The 21,118-nt window shown below is 47.5% G+C and overlaps 1 protein-coding gene across 9 annotated transcripts in view; it reads left to right on the forward strand.

Moving 5' to 3' along the window:
• The window catches only part of ATP2B4 (ATPase plasma membrane Ca2+ transporting 4), a 113,471-nt gene that overhangs the window by 69,478 nt on the left and 22,875 nt on the right, over positions 1-21,118 (forward strand). For all 9 annotated transcript variants that reach the window (XM_033197760.1, XM_033197758.1, XM_033197754.1 and 6 more), the window contains 13 exons: positions 3,952-4,149; positions 5,265-5,522; positions 6,012-6,137; positions 6,607-6,732; positions 7,845-7,880; positions 9,442-9,603; positions 12,799-13,013; positions 13,641-13,883; positions 15,433-15,674; positions 17,015-17,246; positions 18,405-18,584; positions 19,597-19,684; positions 20,601-20,707. In XM_033197760.1, the coding sequence (XP_033053651.1) occupies positions 3,952-4,149; positions 5,265-5,522; positions 6,012-6,137; positions 6,607-6,732; positions 7,845-7,880; positions 9,442-9,603; positions 12,799-13,013; positions 13,641-13,883; positions 15,433-15,674; positions 17,015-17,246; positions 18,405-18,584; positions 19,597-19,684; positions 20,601-20,707 (2,213 nt within the window). The remainder of the gene's footprint in view (positions 1-3,951; positions 4,150-5,264; positions 5,523-6,011; positions 6,138-6,606; positions 6,733-7,844; positions 7,881-9,441; positions 9,604-12,798; positions 13,014-13,640; positions 13,884-15,432; positions 15,675-17,014; positions 17,247-18,404; positions 18,585-19,596; positions 19,685-20,600; positions 20,708-21,118) is intronic.

Raw genomic sequence — 21,118 nt, forward strand, 5'->3', positions numbered from 1 at the left:
AAAAATCCTGCCCTTGTGGAGGAGGTGAACAAACAATAAATGAATGCATCCTATTATATGCTAGGTAAGAAGACCTGTGGAGGGAAATGAGTGAGCAGGATGAGGGGCATCAAGAGTGCCGGGTAAATACAGTGGTCAGGGTAGGACTCACTAAAAAGAAGACATTTGTACAAAGACCTGAAGGAGGTGAGGAAGTGAGCCCTCTCCAGCGAAGAGGAATCTGGGCAGAGGGAACAGCTTGTGCAGAGGCCCTGATGTAGACACATGTCTAGTGCGTTCAGAGAACAGTAGGCAGTCTGGCTGGGCCAGATCTCAGTGAACATGGAGAAACTAGTAGGAGATAAGGACTGGGGGACTGGGGGAGTCATAAGGGGCCTGGAAGCCCATCAAGTCCTTGGTGCCTAGTTTTACTCTAAGTAAAAGCCAGAGGGTTTTGAGCAGATGAATCGCATGTACTGCCTTAGATCTTAAAAAAGATCATTCTGGCTGATACATTGAGAAGAGACTGAGAACAGGAAAGCGAGGGTGGAGGCAAGGAGACCAGTTGGAAGACGATTGCTATAATCCAGATGAGGGAGGATGGTTTAGACCAGGATGATAACAGTGAAAATGGAAACTGATTGGACTTTAGATATATTTTGAAGCTGATAGGATTTCTCGACTATATGATATAGGAGATGGGGGGCTGGGCATCACGGATGATTACGGGGTACTAGCATGAGAGCAGAGAGGAACGGTAGCCCTGTTCTCTGCCCCTCGTATGTCCCACTTTTTGGGAGGGAGGGTTTCATTAGGCTGTTGGGGTGCACCTTATGATCTTTAATATCTGATATCTTGGTTTGCCCTCATAACCATCTACTAAACCATGGTAAGGAGGAAAGGGCATCTCCTTCCTTTACATTGTGAATCCTGCTTCTTTGAGAAGCATCCCAGGTAGGTTAACAAATTACCAGCACTCCTGCTTCCCTTCAGCAAGCCTGGCTCTCCAGCACAGCAGGTCCAACTTGGCACAGCCTTGCCATCTCTGGTCCCTGGGGAGAAAGGACCAGCAAGACCCTGCCCCCTGGCAAGTCTGCCTCTGCCTGTCTGGGGCTAAAGATGCCCTACCCAGAACACTCCTTTCCCAGGCCCTGGCTTTCCCTTCTACTAGGAACCTGACTTCTCAGGCTGGTGGGGGCAGGGAGCCTCTGGGGAGCAACTCAATTTGCTTCTGGAGGTTTAGCCAAACCTCACAACTCTGCGGGGCTCAGCTGTGCCACTGAACTGGAGGCCAGGGTGATGTGCTTGGGCACTGGGAATCAGGAGACCCTGAGTAAGACATCAGGCACCACTTCCCTAACCAGCTCCTGTGTCTCTCTCCTAAGCACTAGCAAGTGCATGTGGTCTCAAAAGAGGGCCCTCACACCCCTGACTGCACAGGTGTGGATGCCAGTTCTTCCCCTGCCCCTAACTTTCATCTCCCACCCCCCACATGTACCTTCCCAGACAGATGAGTATCTTGAGTATGTCTCCTGATGCTTTTTGTTTTATAGCATAGGGAAATGGAGGCCATCCCAAGCTCTGCAAATAATACTCCCTTGGGTACCTATTTTCCCATTTTCAAAATCTTCATCTGTTCAGATGTCTTCCTCAGGTCCTAACCCAAATCTCTCCTCTTGACACTTAAGGTAACACTCCTGGGTTTGTTTGTTTGTTTGTTGTTGTTGTTGTTTGTTTGTTTGTTTTTTGAGACAGAGTCGTCTCTCTCTCGCCCAGGCTGGAGTGCAGTTGCGTGATCTCGGCTCACTGCAACCTCTGCCTCCCAGATTTAAACAATTCTCCTGCCTCAGCCTCCCTGGTAGCTGGGATTACAGACATACGCCACCATGCCCGGCTAATTTTTTTGTATTTTTAATAGAGACGAGGTTTCACCATGTTGGCCAGGCTGGTTTCAAACTCCTGATCTCAAGTGATAACGCCCATCTCGGCCTCCCAGAGTGCTGGGGATTACAGACATGAGCCACCATGCCTGGCCCACTCTTGGGTTCTATTCAGTGAAGATTTTCAGTGAAGAGCAGACATTTGCCCTTATATCACACCTGCATTCCTTCCTCAGCAACAGAATAGCCCTTCCCGTTGACTAAAGTGTGAGGAAGGCCTCTGGCATCCAAGTCCTTTGCCTATTTTGTCCCTGCAGCCCCCGTCATCCACTTCGTCTTGTTCTCTCTGTGAAGCTCAGTTGAAGTTCCCTTCCTCTGATTCTGACCCTCCTCAGCTGCTAACCTTTTTTCAAGACAAAAGCCACCCCACCCTGCCTGTGGAAAACCCTTCAAACCAGCAGCCAACAGCTTCCAGTGTCAAAACCAGTAATAATTTGCATCAGCGTGTAAACAACTTGATGAATACCAACTGGCATTAATCACCACGGTAGGATTTCCCCTCTTCCCTTCAAGAGTAGCCCTACCTGGGGACCCGTGAAAGGACCCAACTATAAGGAAAGCACTGAGAATAATTCTGCCTGTCTCTTGTCCTTCTGAGAAAATGTCTAGAGAGTAGGTGTGGTATGTATGTGGTACGTGGTCTGTGTGTGTGTGTGTGTGTCGTATATCTGTGTGGTATGTACTGTGTGTGTGGTTTGTGTTTGGTGTGTATGTGTCTGTATATTGTGCATATGGTGTGTGATGTGAGTGATGTATGTGGTTTGTGGTGTGTATGTGTCTGTATGGTATGTGTGGTATGTGGTCTGTGTACACAGAGGTATGTAAGCAAACATATGTTGGTGGGGAGGATGCTGGTGATCAAGTACTGTGTAGTATCTGAAAACTTTGTGGCCTCACCTTTCTTGTTCGCGTTTTATTCAATCTGAGTAGTAGTACATCCCTTAGTACCTACTTAGTCTTTAGTAGAATGGTAGTACCTCTCAGTGGTGTGTGTTTGTGCCTCTGTGAGTGTGTGTGCATGCACACACATAGGCACACAGGTGTGTATATGTGTGTGACAGAAAAGGAGGGGCGCATGTGCTTAAAGGGAATGCCCACAAGTTATGGTCTCAAAGACTCTGCTCTGATGCTTCCCTAAAGTTCCTGGATCTTAGAATCAGGACACGTATGTGGGCTCTGCCTCCGTCCTGCATGACCTTGAGCAAGGAGCTTGCTCTTCCCGGCCTTTGTGTGTGAGCCAATGGATGGCAGCTCACTCTGCATTTAAATCACCACAGCATTTACCTGTTCATATGACATAAAAGTTCTATGTGAATCCTAAGAACCACTTTAATATTTATATTCTCAGAGCTGGAGCCTGGGGCATACTCAATCAGTAGCAGATAAGATGTTATGTCTGGTTAGGAATTTATCCAGACTATACTTGTCACTAAGATAAGTGAGTGGTCCCGTGGCTGACCAGTTTCATTTTGCCCATTTTTAGCCTGAAAGTTCCACCCTCTCTGAGTCCTGGGTAGATTAGGATGGTTGTCTCTAACTGGATCTCATACTTGAGCAAATCAGGAAGCAGGGGGTCTTTTTTATTTATTTTATTTTAGAGACAAGGTCTCACTTTGTTGCCCAGGCAGGAGTGCAGTGACATGATCACTGCTGCTCACTGCAGCCTCAAACTCCTGAGGTCAGAAGAGTCCTCCCACCTCGGCCTCCTGAGTAGCTGTGACTACAGGTGCACCACACCATGCCTGGCTAATATTTGTCTTTTTTGTGGACACGGTTTCACAATGTTGCCCAGGCTGGTCCTGAAGTCCTAAATGTAAGCAATCCACCCATCTTGGCCTCCCAAAGTGCTGGGATTACAGGTGTGAGCCACCATGCCTGGCTCTTTATTTTATTTATTTTTGAGACAGTGTCTCTCTCTGTTGCCCAGGCTAAAGTGTAATAGCATGATCATGACTCATCGCCACTTCAAAACTGTCTTTTATCATTTTCTTTTTTTTCTACATTCATTCATCGACTCCTATCTCCTTTTCAGGTCTATCTGGGAACCCTGCAGATCTGGAGAAACGTAGGCAGGTGTTCGGACACAACGTGATCCCCCCCAAAAAGCCCAAGACCTTCTTAGAATTAGTGTGGGAAGCCCTTCAAGATGTCACACTCATCATCCTGGAGATTGCAGCCATCATCTCCCTGGTCCTGTCCTTTTATCGCCCTGCTGGCGAAGAAAATGAACGTGAGTGTCCTAAACAACTCAGCCTGACTCTTATCTGGGTGCTTTCCACCACCACCAAAAAGCACTTAGTATTGGTGGCTGACAGGTTATAGCTTAAAACATTCCCCCCATTATCCAGAGTGGACTTTCCAAAGGAAACCAGCAGTAGTACTAAGCTATTCTTCCAACTCATCCTTATTCCAAGGGTTCCTCCCCACCCCACCCCCACCTTCTTTCTTCCATTAAATCCTTTTTCAGAATGTCAGGAATCCTCTACCCTTTTAAGACATTTTATTTATTTATTTATTCATTTAATTGTTTGTTTATTTATTATTTTTTTAATGGATTCTTGCTCTGTCACCCAGGCTGGGTGCAGCAGCTTGATCTGGGCTCACCGCAACCTCCTGGGTTCAAGCGATTCTCATGCCTCAGCCTCCTGAGTAGCTGGGATTACAGGTGTGTGCCATCACGCCTGGCTAATTTTTGTATTTTTAGTAGAGACAGGGCCTTACCATGTTGACCAGACCAGTATCAAACTCCTGACCTCAGGTGATCCACCTGCCTTGGCCTCCTCAAGTGCTGGGATTACAGGTGTGACCCACTTGCCCGGCCTATTTAGTAATTTTTATAACATAGAGACAAGGTCTCACTATGTTGCCCAGGTTGGTCTCAAACCTCTGGGGTCAAGCGATCTGCCTGCCTTGGCCTCCCAGAGTGCTGGGATTACAGGTGTGAACCAACATCCCCAGCCAGGAATTCTCTACTCTTATCCAACCAACAAAACCCTGCATCTCAAAGTGCCCCCTGCCACCAATTGTCTCGCATTATGGGAAACAGTAGTGAAAGCCTGACCATGTTGGGAACCATAAGTGTGTCCTTACATGTGACTTGCCTAAATTTGATAGTTTGTACTGTTTAGTCATTGACCTCTTTTGGATTAACATAAATAGTTATACTCGTGATAAGATAATACTCAATCCTACTATCCTCTGATATCCTCTTCCAGTCAACAGTTGTATTTGCTATTATTGACTTTTCCTGACTTTCTATCTTGGGGGAATTGTGGAAGCACTACTCCCATTTCTTATTGTCAACAAAAGCCCTTCAGTGATTATTTCTCTCCCTTCCTGGGATAGTGTGTGGTCAAGTCGCAACTACCCCAGAAGATGAAAATGAGGCACAAGCTGGCTGGATTGAGGGGGCAGCCATCCTTTTCTCAGTGATCATCGTGGTGTTAGTGACTGCCTTTAATGATTGGAGCAAAGAGAAGCAATTCCGTGGGCTGCAGAACCGCATTGAACAGGAGCAAAAGTTCTCCATCATCCGAAATGGTCAACTCATCCAGCTCCCCGTGGCTGAGATTGTGGTTGGTGATATTGCCCAAGTCAAATACGGTGAGACCTCCATATTTCTTTTGCTTACCCCACCACAACCCCCATTTAAGGGATAGATCCTTTGGCATGAGGGGGCTGGGAATTGCTGAAAACCCAAAAAGATAAGATCCAAAATTGTATTCACTTCTAGGTTAGAGTTTAAAGAGGTTGTGGGAAGGAATTTCAGAAAGGAGTAGCTGAAACTCTGCCGCAAGATTGTCAGACTTGTACTCTGTGTGTCTTAGGGTCAACAGTGTGTAATATTCAGGCCATGGAAAGGTGTTGGGGGATGAATAAGAGTTGGAATTTATAATGCCTGGAAAGCTACCTTCTCCCAGGTTGTACAGAGCTGAAGTCTTGTAAAGACTCTCCATGTACTCACGACCATTGCCCTCCAGATAGGGCCCACGGGAGCAGCCGTGAGATGGGGTTGAAGGAGTTGGAGGTCCCTACCCTCAGCCAGTCTCTTACTATCTCCTTCACTGTCCCTCCTTCCCCTTTGTGCTCTAGGTGATCTGCTGCCTGCAGATGGGATCCTGATCCAAGGGAATGATCTGAAGATTGATGAGAGCTCTCTGACAGGGGAATCTGACCATGTCAAGAAGTCCCTGGACAAAGACCCCATGTTGCTCTCAGGTATAGGCCCTGGCTACCCAAGTTCCCATTTACCTCCCTGCAAACACCCAGGCCACAGGTTCCAGACCATGTTCTCTCTTCTGACTGTGTCCCATCTCCTTCCCTGGGATTCAACTGGGGCAGCAGCATTTTAGTGGGTGGAATACAAGGATATCAGGCAGCCTAAATGAAGTTTTCCGTGAAACAAGTGTTACAAGGGCCTTGAAGGGGCTCTGCTGGTCGCAGGGGTGGGAGTGGGGGCAGGAGGGAGGGCTTACCCTAAAGCGGTTAGACACATTTTCCTCCTTACTCCCAATTTGTCTGGTCTGTTTTAAATGTGCCCAGCTCTTGACCTTTTCCTACTGTGCTAAACACATCATTATCCATGGGGTAGGGAGGACTATTTTTTCTTCTAAATTTGTGTTTCATATCAAATCATGTCTAGGTATTAAAAAAACCATTCCTTCCCATCTTCTCCTTTCCCATGTAGGGACCCATGTCATGGAAGGTTCTGGCCGGATGGTGGTGACGGCTGTTGGTGTCAACTCTCAGACTGGAATCATCCTTACTCTCTTGGGGGTCAATGAGGATGACGAAGGGGAGAAGAAGAAGAAAGGTAAGGGGCGTCTGGAATGAAATTCTCCTTCCTCTCATCCCCACGGACAAACAGGGAAGCGAGGGAGCAGGTCTGGATAGAAAGCATGGTTAGAAGACTGCTGCGATGAAGAAAGCAGATATCCACTCCTTGCTAAGATAAAGATATAAATCCTTGGCTCCAGGGGGCTCTGATGAAAACCAGAACCTGGCTCTAGGCTCCCAAATCAGGTTGAATTTGAGCCTTGATTTTTGTGTCTATTGGTGGCTTGTAAAGGGGTAAGTTATAAAGCCTGCCCTAAATAAACTGGCTAGGTGCTGTAGCCCCAAATGCCTTCCATGTACTCCTCCTCCCCCAACTTTCTTCCTCAAAGATGGGGGATTAAACGAACCATCAAGACTAAGAGAAAATTGACCAGAAGAATAAAATAGATTTCTGCCGAAACTGTGGGCTCTCAGTGGAAGAGACACACAACTAAAAGAGTAGGAACAGTTAGTTCAGTCTTTGCCCCTCAGTTATTCCTGAAGGAAAGAATAAGAGGGAGAAAGAGGAAAAGATACTAAAACCAAGTCTACACGTTTCCCTAAGCATTCCTTCTTCCCTTAGGGGAGAGAAGGTTTCTACCACATGGCTGGAGAATCATCTTGAGCTGTTTAGTGGAGGACAGTTTATGAAAAGGAAACAAAACACATTCTCTCAGGAACTAAACAATTCGTTTCTGCAGCTGCCTGCAGAAGAATAAGGAGGAAGCTTGCCTGGTGCTATTGAAGTAACACGGAGACACCTTTCAGAGTCTTTGCCATCGGGCAGAAACAGTTCAAACCTCTCACTTCCTAATCCCCACCCTATTTTTCCAAGCAATGTGACTCAGGCCAGGAGCAAGAGAAAGCACCTCAGGTGTGAGTATGCACTCACCTACATGAGCGTTTTGGTGGCTATCCCGAGGATTCATGAGAGCCTCTAGCAAGAATGAGTGAAAGCAGAGATGTGAGCTTCCTTTACATTTATGTCCCTTCCCTGCAACCCGACCACTTAACTGTCGCCCTTCTGGGCTCTGAGCAGGACCAACAAATTGGATCTCTTGATAGTCACTTTGGGTTTCGACCCCACTTTTTTCTTTCTTGTTCAAACAGGTAAAAAGCAAGGAGTCCCTGAAAATCGCAACAAAGGTAACCTCTCCAACCACTCATTTGCCATCTCTACCTGCCCACGCTCAAACCAGACCTTTCCAGGCCATCTGCCTTCTCCCTTTTCCTCTCCATAAATCTGTTATCTCCTGCTGTGGCTCAGATGCCTCATCCTGAGGAAGGTGCAGAGATTTTTGGGGTGGTCTCAAGGGCCTGATCCCAATCTAAGATGGGACAACAGCACCCTCTGCTGTTGGCTCACAGAATGTCATGTCAAGGTTTCTCTTGGGGAGTGTGTAGGATTGATCTGCTCTTCCCAGGGAGCTGAACTCTGCTTCATTGCCCTCAGCCTGATTTAAACACCAACAGTCATCAGTTCCTGGGTTGGAAGACTTCAGGGTCCTCATGGTGGAGGGAGGTGGGGTGGGCAGTCCCTGCACCCTCCTCTTGATAGCTTCCTCATCAGTGTCCTCTTCTGGTCTGGATCCCTTCTCTGCTGGTCTTCTCAGGGGTGCTTGGAGAGAGCCCTTTCTCTGTACCTCTCTCCCCACCTCCCTTCTTTGTTCTCGCCACAGTCTGTTTTCTTCCTCCTGATCTGATGTGTGTTTCTCTTTTGGTGGCTGTGTTCACATTCTGTCTCTGTCTTCTTGTTTGTGAGTCTGACAGCAGGGACTACTCAGGAAGGGTATCCTAAGCAAGGGGCTGAGCCCTGCAGGGGTGAAAATGGAGTGGTGCTGGGAGCCGGCAAGAACTGCTCTCTTGTGACACTCCTAGAGATTTGTTTCTACTTTGTAACCCGCATCACAGCAGTCTTTAGAAATAAAATCATCACATTAGAAAACCAGAGCTAAACAGAAATAATTCCTTAATTTTAGGTCTTTAACTCTTCTTTTAAAAGCAAAATGGATTTATATGTCTCTCTTTATCCCTGCTTTCTCTTATTACAGGAGGTCCCTCACACCAGCTTCTTCCCTCTTCCCCAAAAGACTTAACCCTAGGTCCCACTCTGTATCTCTCTACCTTTGTCAGGCAGGGAAGAAAGGGAATTTTCTTTTCCTATCCTTCAACTGCTAGAAGGAGCTGGAAAATGCCCTGGGTCTGGGGGTATGTGTTTCTTCCCTGACAATAGAGAGAGAGAGAGAGAGAGAGATAAACCATTTAACAGAGCAATCTTGTGCTCTAGAAACATCTGCCAACCCTCTCCTTCAGCCCCTTTCTGCAGTAAAGATTCACTCTTTTAAGCACTGAGTTCCAGGAAGGATGGTTGTTTTAATAGTGCTTAGTGACATGATTAATCCCCTTGCTGGAATAAATCTGGCTTGGGACTCTGAGGTCGTGCCAGGAAGCTGCCACTGAAGAAGAAATCCATACCCTAAAAGCACCCCAGTTTCATCTGAAGTCATTAGAATATTATTCCAAAGGCCCTAATAGAGTGTTGAAGGCAAGTTCCATGTCTAGCATGGGTTGCGAGTGGTCGGGACTGATATCAGGGTCCAAGGTATATTCTGGGAAAGAGACAGGAAGGTTTTTTGGTTTCCACCTGCCTGCCACTCAGTGCTACCACCTTGCCTGCTCACCTGTCCTATTTCTCTGTACACTCTAGCAAAGACCCAAGATGGAGTGGCCCTGGAAATCCAGCCACTCAATAGCCAGGAGGGAATCGACAATGAGGAAAAAGACAAGAAGGCAGTCAAGGTGCCTAAAAAGGAGAAGTCAGTGCTGCAGGGCAAGCTGACTCGCCTGGCTGTTCAGATTGGGAAAGCTGGTGAGTAGGGTACAGCCTCATTGTGGTTATCAGTATTATCCTGGATCCTCATCACTTTTATCCCCTTCTTTCTGCACCAACTGAGACTGGCAGAAAGAAGGTGAAACTTCAGGATGGCTAGTTGGGGCTAGGCAACTCTGTCCCTATCTCCACCACTGTTTGGTTGCTCCCTAGGCTTTTTCAGAGAGAAATGTTTTCCTGTGTGTAAGGGTTAATGGCCGTGAGATCTCTTAATCCAAATGAATGAGAAGTAAAGAGCATATATTACAGTAGGGGAGATTTACATTAGCAAGAAGGAAGACTTTAATAACTACTTACCTGTCTCTTGTTTTGGGTTGTAGATTCCTTAAAGATAGAGAAAGCTGCAGCTTGCTAGAGGCAATTCCCTAGCATAGTAGTAGGATCTGGCCAAGCACAGAGCAATAAATACCAAGTAAGGACTGGAGGAAGAAGGAAGGCTGTGGTTAGACAGGCCCTCTCTAAATGCACTCTGCATATGAGAAAGTGGCTTCTCCATCACTTGCCTCTGCATTTTCCTGTCTTACCACCTTCTTTCAATGGAGGGGGAGAATGGGGAGTGGGAAGAAGAAATAGAAGATTGCTACTTCAGTGGACATATCCCTCAAGGAATAGTTTTTTTGTTTTTTGTTTTTTGTTTTTGAGATGGAGTCTTTCTCTGTTGCCCAGGCTAGAGTGCAGTGGCACCATCTCAACTCACTGCAGACTCCACCTCCTGGGTTCAAGCGATTCTCCTGCCTCAGCCACCCAAGTAGTGGGGACTACAGGTACACACCACCACGCCAATCTAATTCTTGTATTTTTAGTAGAGATGGGGTTTCACCATGTTGGCCAGGCTGGTCTCAAACTCCTGGCCTCAAGTGATCCGCCCACCTTGGCCTCCCAAAGTGCTAGGATTACAGGCTTGAGCCACCGTGCCCTGCCAGAGAATAGTCTTTTACCACTGTTTATTCTCTGATTCCACCTTTCTGTTTACCACAATCATAATCAGCATATTTCTGCACTTTATATAGCTGTATACAACTTACCTGGGGGTCTTGTTAAAGTGCAGATTCAGTTCAGGGGATCTGGTGTGGAGCCTGAGATTCTGCATTCCTAACAAACCCCCACAGGATGCCAACACTGCTGATTCAATTTGCACACACTGGATGGCGGGATCCATGCTGTCCACCATAGCAGCCGCTCACCACATGTGACTGCTGCAATTTAAATTAATTACAAGTAAATAAAGTTAAAAATCCAGTTGCTGGGGCACATTTTAGTTGGTCACGAGCCACATGTGCTAGCAGTGGCTGTCATATTGGACAGCACAGATAGAGAACTTCTTAAGTTTCACAGAAAGATCTACTGGACTGAGTTGGCCTAACCTCTTCGTGTCCATTCTAGTACCTAGCTAATTTTAACTATGGTGAAATCTCTTGCATATGAACTATACATGGATGAGATGAGTTGCAGGTGCAGGATCAAACACACAGGTCTGAAACGTTAAATATACCCCACCTAACCCTTGTACTATTCTCCTAATCCTTGCCTTGTTTTTTTATTGTTGTTTTTGCTTGTTTGTTCATTTGTTTGTGAGAAAGCCTCACTCTGTCATCCAAGCTGGAATGCAGTGATGCAATCTTGGCTCACTGCAACCTCCACCTCAGGGGTTCCAGTGAGTCTCCCGAGTAGCTGGGATTACAGGCGTGTACCACCATGCCTGGCTAATTTTTAGTAAAGACTGGGTTTCGCCATGTTGGGCAGGCCAGTCTTGAACTCCTGTCCTCGAGTGATCTGCCCCTGGCCTCAAGTGATCCCATGGCCTCAAGTGATCTGCCGGCCTCAGCCTCCCAAAGTGCTGGGATTACAGGCGTGAGCCACTGCACCTGGCCCCTGCCTTATTCTTCTTAGAGAGTACAAGCTACCTGATGGCTGGCCACTAGTCTCCTTTGTTGCTTTATTTTATATATTAGGCCAGTCCAGGAATAGGGTGAGGCAAGTCAGATGCCTTCCACCACCTAAAGAGTGAGTTCCTTCTTAAATTTGCACCCTTGGTGGCTTGCTTCTCCACCTGAGTCCTGGCTCTAATCAAGTAAAGTACAGAAGAATTTGCTTTCATTGATATCATCATCTCTAGCCTTGCTTGGAGGCCCCCGAATCATCTGGCCCTTGGGAAAAGCAAAAACCAAAACCAGACAATGATTTAAAGCAGAGCTTTTCCCAAATATTGTGCCACAGTTAGGGACAGTTGTCCCCAGATATTGATTCCATCAGCCCTCAAAGCATCCAGGCAGCACCCATGGCAATCAGAATCCCTAGGCCAGTCGGTTTTGACCTTCAGCAGATTCTTTCACGTACTGTAATGTGTAGGGTCACCAACCGTCCCCGTTTGCTTGGGATTTTCTCAATTTTAGCAAAGCCCCACATCCCTGAAAACTGTTCAGTAGTCTCAGGATGGTTTGGTCACTCTACCAATGAACGATACCAAAGACCTCTCACTACTTTCATTTCATCATCTTTAAAAAGGGAATGATAATAGTAACTTATCTCACAGGGTTGTTGTGAAGTGCTTGCCTGGCCCACAGTAGGTGCCCACATAAATATTTACTATTATTGGCATCTTCTATGTGTGCCATGATAAGAGAAAGGTTGGGAAGCGCTGTTCTAAGAGTTAGTCACGCAGGTGACACACTAGCACCATAGAGGCATTGCTGTAAACAAGGTGTGAATTGAATTGTCCAGCATTCGGAGGTTAGTAGGGGAGAAGTCAAAATTGATAAACTACTAAGAAATGGACAAGTACAGTCATGACATTATGAATCATAGGGAGAGGGTGGGTGTGGAATAGGATCATAGAATGCTGTTTCAGGAAACAGATCAACCCCCTGATTTATGAATGAGGAATTTGATCTAGGAAACAGGCCCAGAGAGGGTCAATGACTTTTCCAAAGCCACAAGTCAAGTTAGTACAGTGCTGAGAATAGAACCTGTGTCTTTGAAATATGAAACCAGTGTTTGTTCCTTATGCCATAATGTATAAGCAACAGAGACTGGGTGGGGATTTTAGTAAGTCTTCCTGGAGATGGTGGTTTTAACAATTGGCAACAAAGGCTACAACTGATGCCATTCTATCTCTGGCTAGGGCCCTAGGAATGCCCTCAGGCCTGGGTTCATGTGACTTGTTTCTCTGGACAGGTCTACTCATGTCTGCTCTCACAGTTTTCATCCTGATTCTATACTTCGTGATTGACAACTTTGTGATAAATCGCAGACCATGGCTCCCTGAGTGTACTCCGATCTACATCCAGTACTTTGTCAAGTTCTTCATCATCGGCGTCACTGTACTGGTGGTGGCTGTGCCAGAGGGGCTGCCTCTGGCTGTCACCATCTCACTGGCCTACTCTGTGAAGGTGAGACTGGAACAATCCTATCTCTTCCTTTAGGATAGAGATGGGAGGGAAGGGTACCATGTAACCCTTAGTGAAAAGATAAGCCATTCTGTCATATGTAAACTTTGGCTGGTGCCTCACAAGAGCAGAAGTCCTTGGTGTTATGGAAGGACTATCTCTGTCAGATGCATCAATGTTGAAATGACCCTGTAGAACCTTCAGAGAATGACAAAAATGGTATCTTGGATTTTTTTTTTTTTTAAGACAGAGTCTCTGTCACCCAGGCTGGAGTGCAATGGTGCAACCTCAGCCTCCCAGGTTCAAGTGATTCTCGTGCCTCAGCCTCCCAAGTAGCTGGGATTACAGGTGTGCACCACCACGCCCAGCTACTTTTTGTATCTTTTGTAGAGACAGGGTTTCACCATGTTGGCCAGTCTGGTCTTGAACTCCTGACCTCAGGTGATCTGCCCACCTCAGCCTCCCAAAGTGCTGAGATTACAGGCATGAATCACCGCACCCAGCCAGTATCTTGGATTTTTGTGTGGGACTGGAAGATGAAATATGGAGAGATATTGGCTAGGAAGTGGCTTTGACCTATATTTAGGAGAGTCCAGTTAGTCCCCCTCTCAAGTCTTTTCTCCTTTGTAGAAAATGATGAAAGACAATAACCTGGTGCGGCACTTGGATGCTTGTGAGACCATGGGCAATGCCACCGCCATCTGCTCTGATAAGACAGGCACGTTGACCATGAACCGCATGACTGTGGTACAGGCTTATATTGGGGGCATCCATTACCGTCAAATCCCAAGCCCTGATGTCTTCCTGCCCAAAGTCCTGGACCTCATTGTCAATGGCATTTCTATCAACAGCGCTTATACCTCCAAGATTCTGGTAAGCATCTCCTTTGCCTAGACACTCAGAATGGGTGGTTGGTTGGAAGGGAACATCCATTTTCTCTGAAATGAACCCGCTTATTGTTCACACTGCCTAAATTGCCATCCCTAAATTCTCATCCCAGGTGAGAGTGAGCACCATTTCTCACTCTGGAGTGAACATGTTTGGGTGAGACTATGGAAAAGTACCTGGGAGTCAATGGAGGGTTTGGGGCAAGGGCCTGTAAAAATCTATGGCCAGGAAATACCCTCCCGATTAGCATGTAAAGGCAATGTCTCTAAGGAGGGCAAGTAGAAAGTAGCCCAAAGTAGAATTGGGCTTATCAGAAGGAAATTACTCACTTTCCAGAAACAAGCACAGAGTATTAGAATAAGACCACACAAGGCGAGACACCAGCACTACCACTAGAGCAAACTACAAAATCCCTAAGCCCTGGATGGCACAAGGATCACAGTTACCACTGACCACTCTCTGCCTATCCTTGAAAAAAAACAGGCTGGGCATAGTGGCTCACGTCTGTAATCCCAGCACTTTGGGAAGCCAAAGTGGGAGGATCGCTTGAGCCCAGGGGTTTGAGACCAGCCTGAGCGATATTGTGAGACCTCATCTCTACAAAAATAAACAAAATTAGCCAGGCATGCCGGGCGCGGTGGCTCAAGCCTGTAATCCCAGCACTTTGGGAGGCCGAGGCGGGCGGATCACGAGGTCAGGAGATCGAGACCATCCTGGCTAACACGGTGAAACCCCGTCTCTACTAAAAAAATGCAAAAAACTAGCCGGGCGAGGTGGCGGGCACCTGTAGTCCCAGCTACTCGGGAGGCTGAGGCAGGAGAATGGCGTAAACTCAGGAGGCGGAGCTTGCAGTGAGCTGAGATCCGGCCACTACACTCCAGCCCGGCCACAGAGCGAGACTCCGTCTCAAAAAAAAAAAAAAAAAATTAGCCAGGCATGATTACGCACCTGTAGTCCCAGCTACTCAGGAAGCTGAGGTGGGAGGATCACTTGAGCCTAAAAGGTCAAGGCTGCAGTGAGCTGAGATCACGCCACTGCAGTCAAGCCTGGGCAGCAGAGCAAGATGCTATGTCAAAAAGAAAAAGAAAAAAGATGCCAGGTGCAGTGGCTCACGCCTGTAATCCCAACACTTTGGGAGGTCAAGGTGGGCAGATCCCCTGAGGTCAGGAGTTTGAGACCAGCCTGACCAACATGGTGAAACCCCATCTCTACTAAAAATACAAAAATTAGGCAGGCATGGTGGCAGGTACCTGTAGACCCAGCTACTCGGGAGGCTGAGGCAGGAGAATCACTTGAACCCAGGAGGTAGAGGTTGCAGTGAGCCGAGATCATGCCACTGCACTCCAGGCTGGGCAACAGAGCGAGACTCCATCTCCAAAAAAGAAAAGAAAAAAAAACAAAAAACAAATGTTATTTCCCCCATGAGCTCTAGGTATATAATGTGAAGGCTTTGTAAATGAGTTCGTTCCTCCCTAAGTTCTCTGCCTTGTCAAGGCATCTTACTCACTAGTGCTGTGTATATTTCTTCTCCTAGCCTCCAGAGAAGGAGGGAGGCCTGCCTCGGCAGGTGGGCAACAAGACCGAGTGTGCCCTGCTAGGCTTTGTCACAGATCTGAAGCAGGATTACCAGGCTGTGCGTAATGAAGTGCCCGAGGAGAAGCTCTACAAGGTGTACACCTTCAACTCAGTGCGCAAGTCAATGAGCACCGTCATCAGGAATCCCAGCGGTGGCTTCCGTATGTACAGCAAGGGCGCCTCTGAGATCATCTTGCGCAAGTGAGCACCCCTGACCGCTCTGCTTCCCTTCAAGAGCCTCTCCTCAGGAAGGCATGGGTGCACACCCCACACTGAACCCATGCCGATGAGGGAGCCCTCCAGCCAGGTGGTGCCATAATAACTAATATCCAAGTGTCTACTCAGGCCACGCATGTTTTTTAAGTGCTTACGGTGGCTTGTTGTATTTAATCCTCACAACTCAGTAAGGTGGATACTGTGATGATCCCAGTTTTACAGATGAGAAAACAGAGATTTAAGGAAGTTAAGTATCTCACTCAAGGTGATACAGCTAACAGTGGCACAGCCAGGATTCAGACCTGGACGATCCTCAGTTTCCATTTCCTAATCTGAAAACAGAGAGAGCAGTACTCAGCTCCTAAAAGCACTATCGCCTCACTGTAACTAAATGATTCAATGTATGTAAAATGCCTTGTACATAACAAGTACTAGAAATGTTTGTTCTGTGTTCTCTTTTCCTTCTCTTTCCTTCCCGTTCCCATTTCTGATTACAGGGAATTTACGTAACTTTAAAAGTGACTATTCGGCCAGGCGCAGTGGCTCACGCCTGTAATCCCAGCACTTTGGGAGGCCGAGGCAGGCAGATCATGAGGTCAGGAGTTCGAAACCAGCCCGAACAACATGGTGAAACCCTGTCTCTACTAAAAAAAAATACAAAAATTAGCCAGGCATAGTGGTGCGCGCTGTAATCCCAGCTACTCAGGAGGCTGAGGCAGGAGAATCGCTTGAACCCAGAAGGTGGAGGGTGCAGTGAGCCAAGATTGCACCACTGCACTCCAGCCCGGGTGACAGAGTGAGACTCTGTCTCACAAAAAAAAAAAGTGACTATTAATAGATTACCCATAGATCATCAAAAGTTGACCCTACTTAGGTATAGGGCCAGTAGGGCTGAATTAACCAGTGCTCCAACTTGGCTTTAGCCACCTTCTTTTAATCAGCACATTCTTGTATAGGAAATCTCCCCCTAAACCACCACCACACAGTGAGCACTATTCTGAATACTCGGATTGAAAAAGTTTCTCTGCCTTCAAGAAGTTCAAAAGAGCAGGTGATTCACAAATGACTCGCATTGCATTCACATATGGGTAAGAACAGATGACATAGGAGAATCCTACTCTCTACCTACCTAGACCTTACTCCATCCACAGCCCACCCACCTTGGAAAGAGGGACTCAGCTGGCTAATGGATGAAGGAAATGTTTGGCCACGCTTGGAGCAATGTCTTTAGGAATAATACAGAGTGGTCAAAATGTCTGTCAATGATTATAGAAATGTATTGAGTGGGAAGGGAGACACCGCGTTCTTACTGTGCGCCTCCCCAGGTGTAATCGAATCCTGGACCGGAAAGGGGAAGCAGTGCCATTCAGGAATAAAGACAGAGATGATATGATACGCACTGTCATCGAGCCCATGGCCTGTGACGGACTCCGGACTATCTGCATAGCTTACCGGGATTTCAATGACGCAGAGCCCTCTTGGGACAATGAGAATGAGATCCTCACTGAACTGACCTGTATCGCAGTGGTGGGCATTGAGGACCCTGTGCGCCCAGAGGTGAGAGGGTGGGAAGCCACCCAGGAGTCTCAGGAAATGGAGTACTAGTTCTCTTTCTAGTTGTGACCCCAGGCAGGTAATCTAACTGCTTCTCACAGGGATAGATGTTTCTGTGCTTCCTGCTTCACAGGACTGCTGTGGAGTACCAGTTTGATAGAATGTGGCATTACTAGGGTTAATGCTGTCTGAGTGTTCAGAAGCAAAGGGCTTATTGGGCTCATTATTTGACACTTAAGTATTGTCAGGAGATTGATTTAATCAGGACACCAACTTTGTCTTTAGCTCCCTCCTTTCAATCAACACATTCTTTTTGAGTAACTGCTGTGTGCTGATAACTATTCTAGACACTAGGGGATTGAAAAGTCTCTGCTTCTAAGAAGTGTAGACAGATGGACTATTAACTGTCAAGGCCCAGAGGCATGAGAGGGTGTCATGCATGTGGGAAATTACAAAGAGCTGATATGGTTGGAGCATGGGCCAGGTGGGTGGAGAGTGGCAGAAGCTTCTGCTAGAAAAGAAAGCAGTGTCGGCCGGGCGCGGTGGCTCAAGCCTGTAATCCCAGCACTTTGGGAGGCCGAGACGGGCGGATCACGAGGTCAGGAGATCGAGACCATCCTGGCTAACATGGTGAAACCCCGTCTCTACTAAAAAATACAAAAAACTAGCCGGGCGACATGGCGGGCGCCTGTAGTCCCAGCTGCTTGGGAGGCTGAGGCAGGAGGATGGCGTAAACCCAGGAGGCGGAGCTTGCAGTGAGCTGAGACCCGGCCACTGCACTCCAGCCTGGGCGGCAGAGCGAGACTCCGTCTCAAAAAAAAAAAAAAAAAAGAAAGCAGTGGCCAGATCACAAAATGCCATCCATGCCCTGCCAAGGAGTCTCAACTGTAAGTGGAAGAGCAAGTTTTTACACCTGGCTCCCAAAGCAAATTTCCCCTTCAACTCGTGGTGCAGTAGGCAAATTCAAATGTGACTGCTGTGGGTAGGACAGAAGTGAGGTGGCACCTAACAATATCAACATGACCAGACCTAGCCCATGCCACATGGCACCACTTCTAGGGTGCCTGTCTCCTGTCTGCCACAAAGGGACAGACATACAGGGACAGCTTACCAGGGTCACCACCCTCATCTGCACCTTTCCCCTTTCTTCACTCTCTGAAGGTGCCAGATGCTATTGCCAAATGCAAACAAGCTGGCATTACTGTCAGAATGGTGACAGGTGACAACATCAACACAGCCCGGGCCATTGCCACCAAATGTGGCATTCTGACACCTGGGGATGACTTCCTGTGCTTAGAAGGCAAAGAATTCAACCGGCTCATCCGCAACGAGAAAGGCGAGGTGGGTCCTGGGTAGGGGGATCCAGGACCTCCCCTGATGAGGAAAAGGCGGGTTCCAGCATAAGGCATCTGGGTCATGTGCGGGAAAGTGGGTGTTTTCTAAAGTGAAAGCTATTCATAGTGAAACATCTCCTTGTACCAAAGCTGCTCATATGGTAACATTGGGAGTTGCTGGCCGGGCGCGGTGGCTTATGCCTGTAATCCCAGCACTTTGGGAGGCCGAGGTGGGTGGATCACAAGGTCAAGAGATCGAGACCATCCTGGCCAACATGGTGAAACTCTGTCTCTACTAAAAATACAAAAATTAGCGGGGTATGGTGGCATGCACCTGTATTCCTAGCTACTGGGGAGGCTGAGGCAAGAGAATCGCTTGAACCTGGGAGGTGGAGGGTGCAGTGAGCCGAGATCGCGCCACTGTACTCCAGCCTGGGCAACAGAGCGAAATTCCGTCTCAAAAAAAAAAAAAAATAGGAGTTGCTTGTGAATGAAGCTAGTGAGCTCACTAGCTATCCTTTGAGACAGTGTCACTAATTTTTCATGTCTTTCTGCTTTTTCAGTTTTTTTTACGGACTTCCCCCTAGCCCATCCCTCCTGTGTCCCTGCCCTTTGGCTAACAGTGGCTAAAGGAGAATGTGGTCTGGCAGTGGCACAGATCCAAGCTTCCTGAGCTACATAGAAATCATACCTAAGACCTCAGAAGCACCACTTTACCCACCCGAGCCAACAGCCAACCCTGGCCCACCTCCCGTTAAAGGTCTGGGAAATGGGGGATTGGCTCCCAGGTAGGGACTTGGGAGGAAAAAGAAAAAAAGTAGGGCCTGAATAGTCATCATCCATGAATCTACCCTTGGTGACTGGTTGGCTGTTTAATCTCTGCTGAAGCCAGAATAACACTATCATGTGGGACTGTGGCGTACCCAATCTCCCAGTGGCTCCAAGTATGTGGAGAAGTAAGACTTTCCTGGATAGCTTTTCTGAGTTTGACTGATCCAGGTGTGGTCTGGTGTTGGCAGGTAGAGCAAGAAAAGCTGGACAAGATCTGGCCTAAGCTTCGGGTCCTGGCGCGATCTTCTCCCACTGACAAGCACACCCTGGTGAAAGGTGAGGTTGGCTTCCAAATAGGTGCCTGCAACAGCTGAAGGCAGGCCAGGGCGAAGACAGATAAGAACCACCAGCCAAAGTCACTCTCCTGTCCAAATAGGGAGGTCCTAGGAGATCTCCCAGGCTATTTGGGGAAAACATACAGTTAGCAAACATCCGAGCCCTTGGTGAGTATGACACACAATAAAGTTGTTGGGTTTTTTTTTTTATTTTTTGTTTTTGTTTTTGGAGACAGAGTCTTGCTCTGTCACCCAGGCTGGAGTGCAGTGGTGCAGTCTCGGCTCACCGCAACCTCCGCCTCCTGAGTTCAAATGATTCTCCTGCCTCAGCCTCCTGAGTAGCTGGGACTACAGGCACCCGCCACCATGCCTGGCTAATTTTTGTATTCTTAGTAGAGACAGGGTTTCGCCATGTTGGCCAGGCTGGTCTCGAACTCCTGACCTCAGGTGATCCGCCCACCTCAGCCTCCCAAAGTGCTGGGATTACAGGCGTGAGCCACTGCACCTGGCAAGTTGTTGGGTTCTTAAAAACATGATCATGTCTTATTTACCAATAGTACTGTGAACTAGGCAGGGCAGGTATTCCCATTTTACAAATGAGGAAGTTTGAGGCTGAGAAGACAAGTAACTTACCCAAATTGCCCAGCTGGTAGGTGGAAATGGTGCAATTTGACCCCTGGGTCTCTGCCTTGAAATCCATCCAATGTGTTATTCATAGCTGCCTTAGGGTACCAGATGAGGACAAACTTAGTTCAGTGCTACCCATGAAACAACTTACTGCCCTTTGGTGGTTCCTATAGAACCTCTAGGAAAGGGAAAAGGGAAGGAAAGAGGAAAGTAGAAGGAGTGGCGGGTGGTAGGAACTGAGAGGTGAGGGAGACCAGAAAACCTCACTGTGGTGTGTCTGTTTCTCCCAGGCATCATTGACAGCACTGTTGGGGAACAGCGGCAGGTCGTGGCTGTCACTGGTGATGGCACAAATGACGGACCTGCTCTGAAGAAAGCAGATGTCGGTTTTGCCATGGTAAGCTCAGCACAGTGTCTCTCTGATTGCATGCTGCCTTCTCCATCAGAAAGCCAAGTCCGGCTTCTGGTTGCCTGCTGCTTGCTACACCAGCATAGCCCACGGGATGGTTTTTTGTCCAACTCCATATCTCCTATCTACCTGGTCAATCATATATGTAATTGGGGACCCATCGAGTATGAAGAGTAGATCAGAGGGAGGGAAGTCATGAAGGATCATATGCAAGAAAGCCAGACCAACATAAACTTGCCCATAAACATGTGATGTTGTCGACTAGGCAAACTCTAGAAGATTCATGTTTCCTATGGGAAGCGCACTGTGTGGCTGGCACCACTGGGTACTCTGCTTTTCATTTCTGAGGCCAAGAGCATCAGAATCACTTGGAAAGTTCATTTAAAATCACACATTCCA

Source organism: Trachypithecus francoisi, unplaced genomic scaffold (assembly GCF_009764315.1).
Source record: "Trachypithecus francoisi isolate TF-2019V2 unplaced genomic scaffold, Tfra_2.0 Lachesis_group5, whole genome shotgun sequence".
NCBI lineage: Eukaryota > Metazoa > Chordata > Mammalia > Primates > Cercopithecidae > Trachypithecus > Trachypithecus francoisi.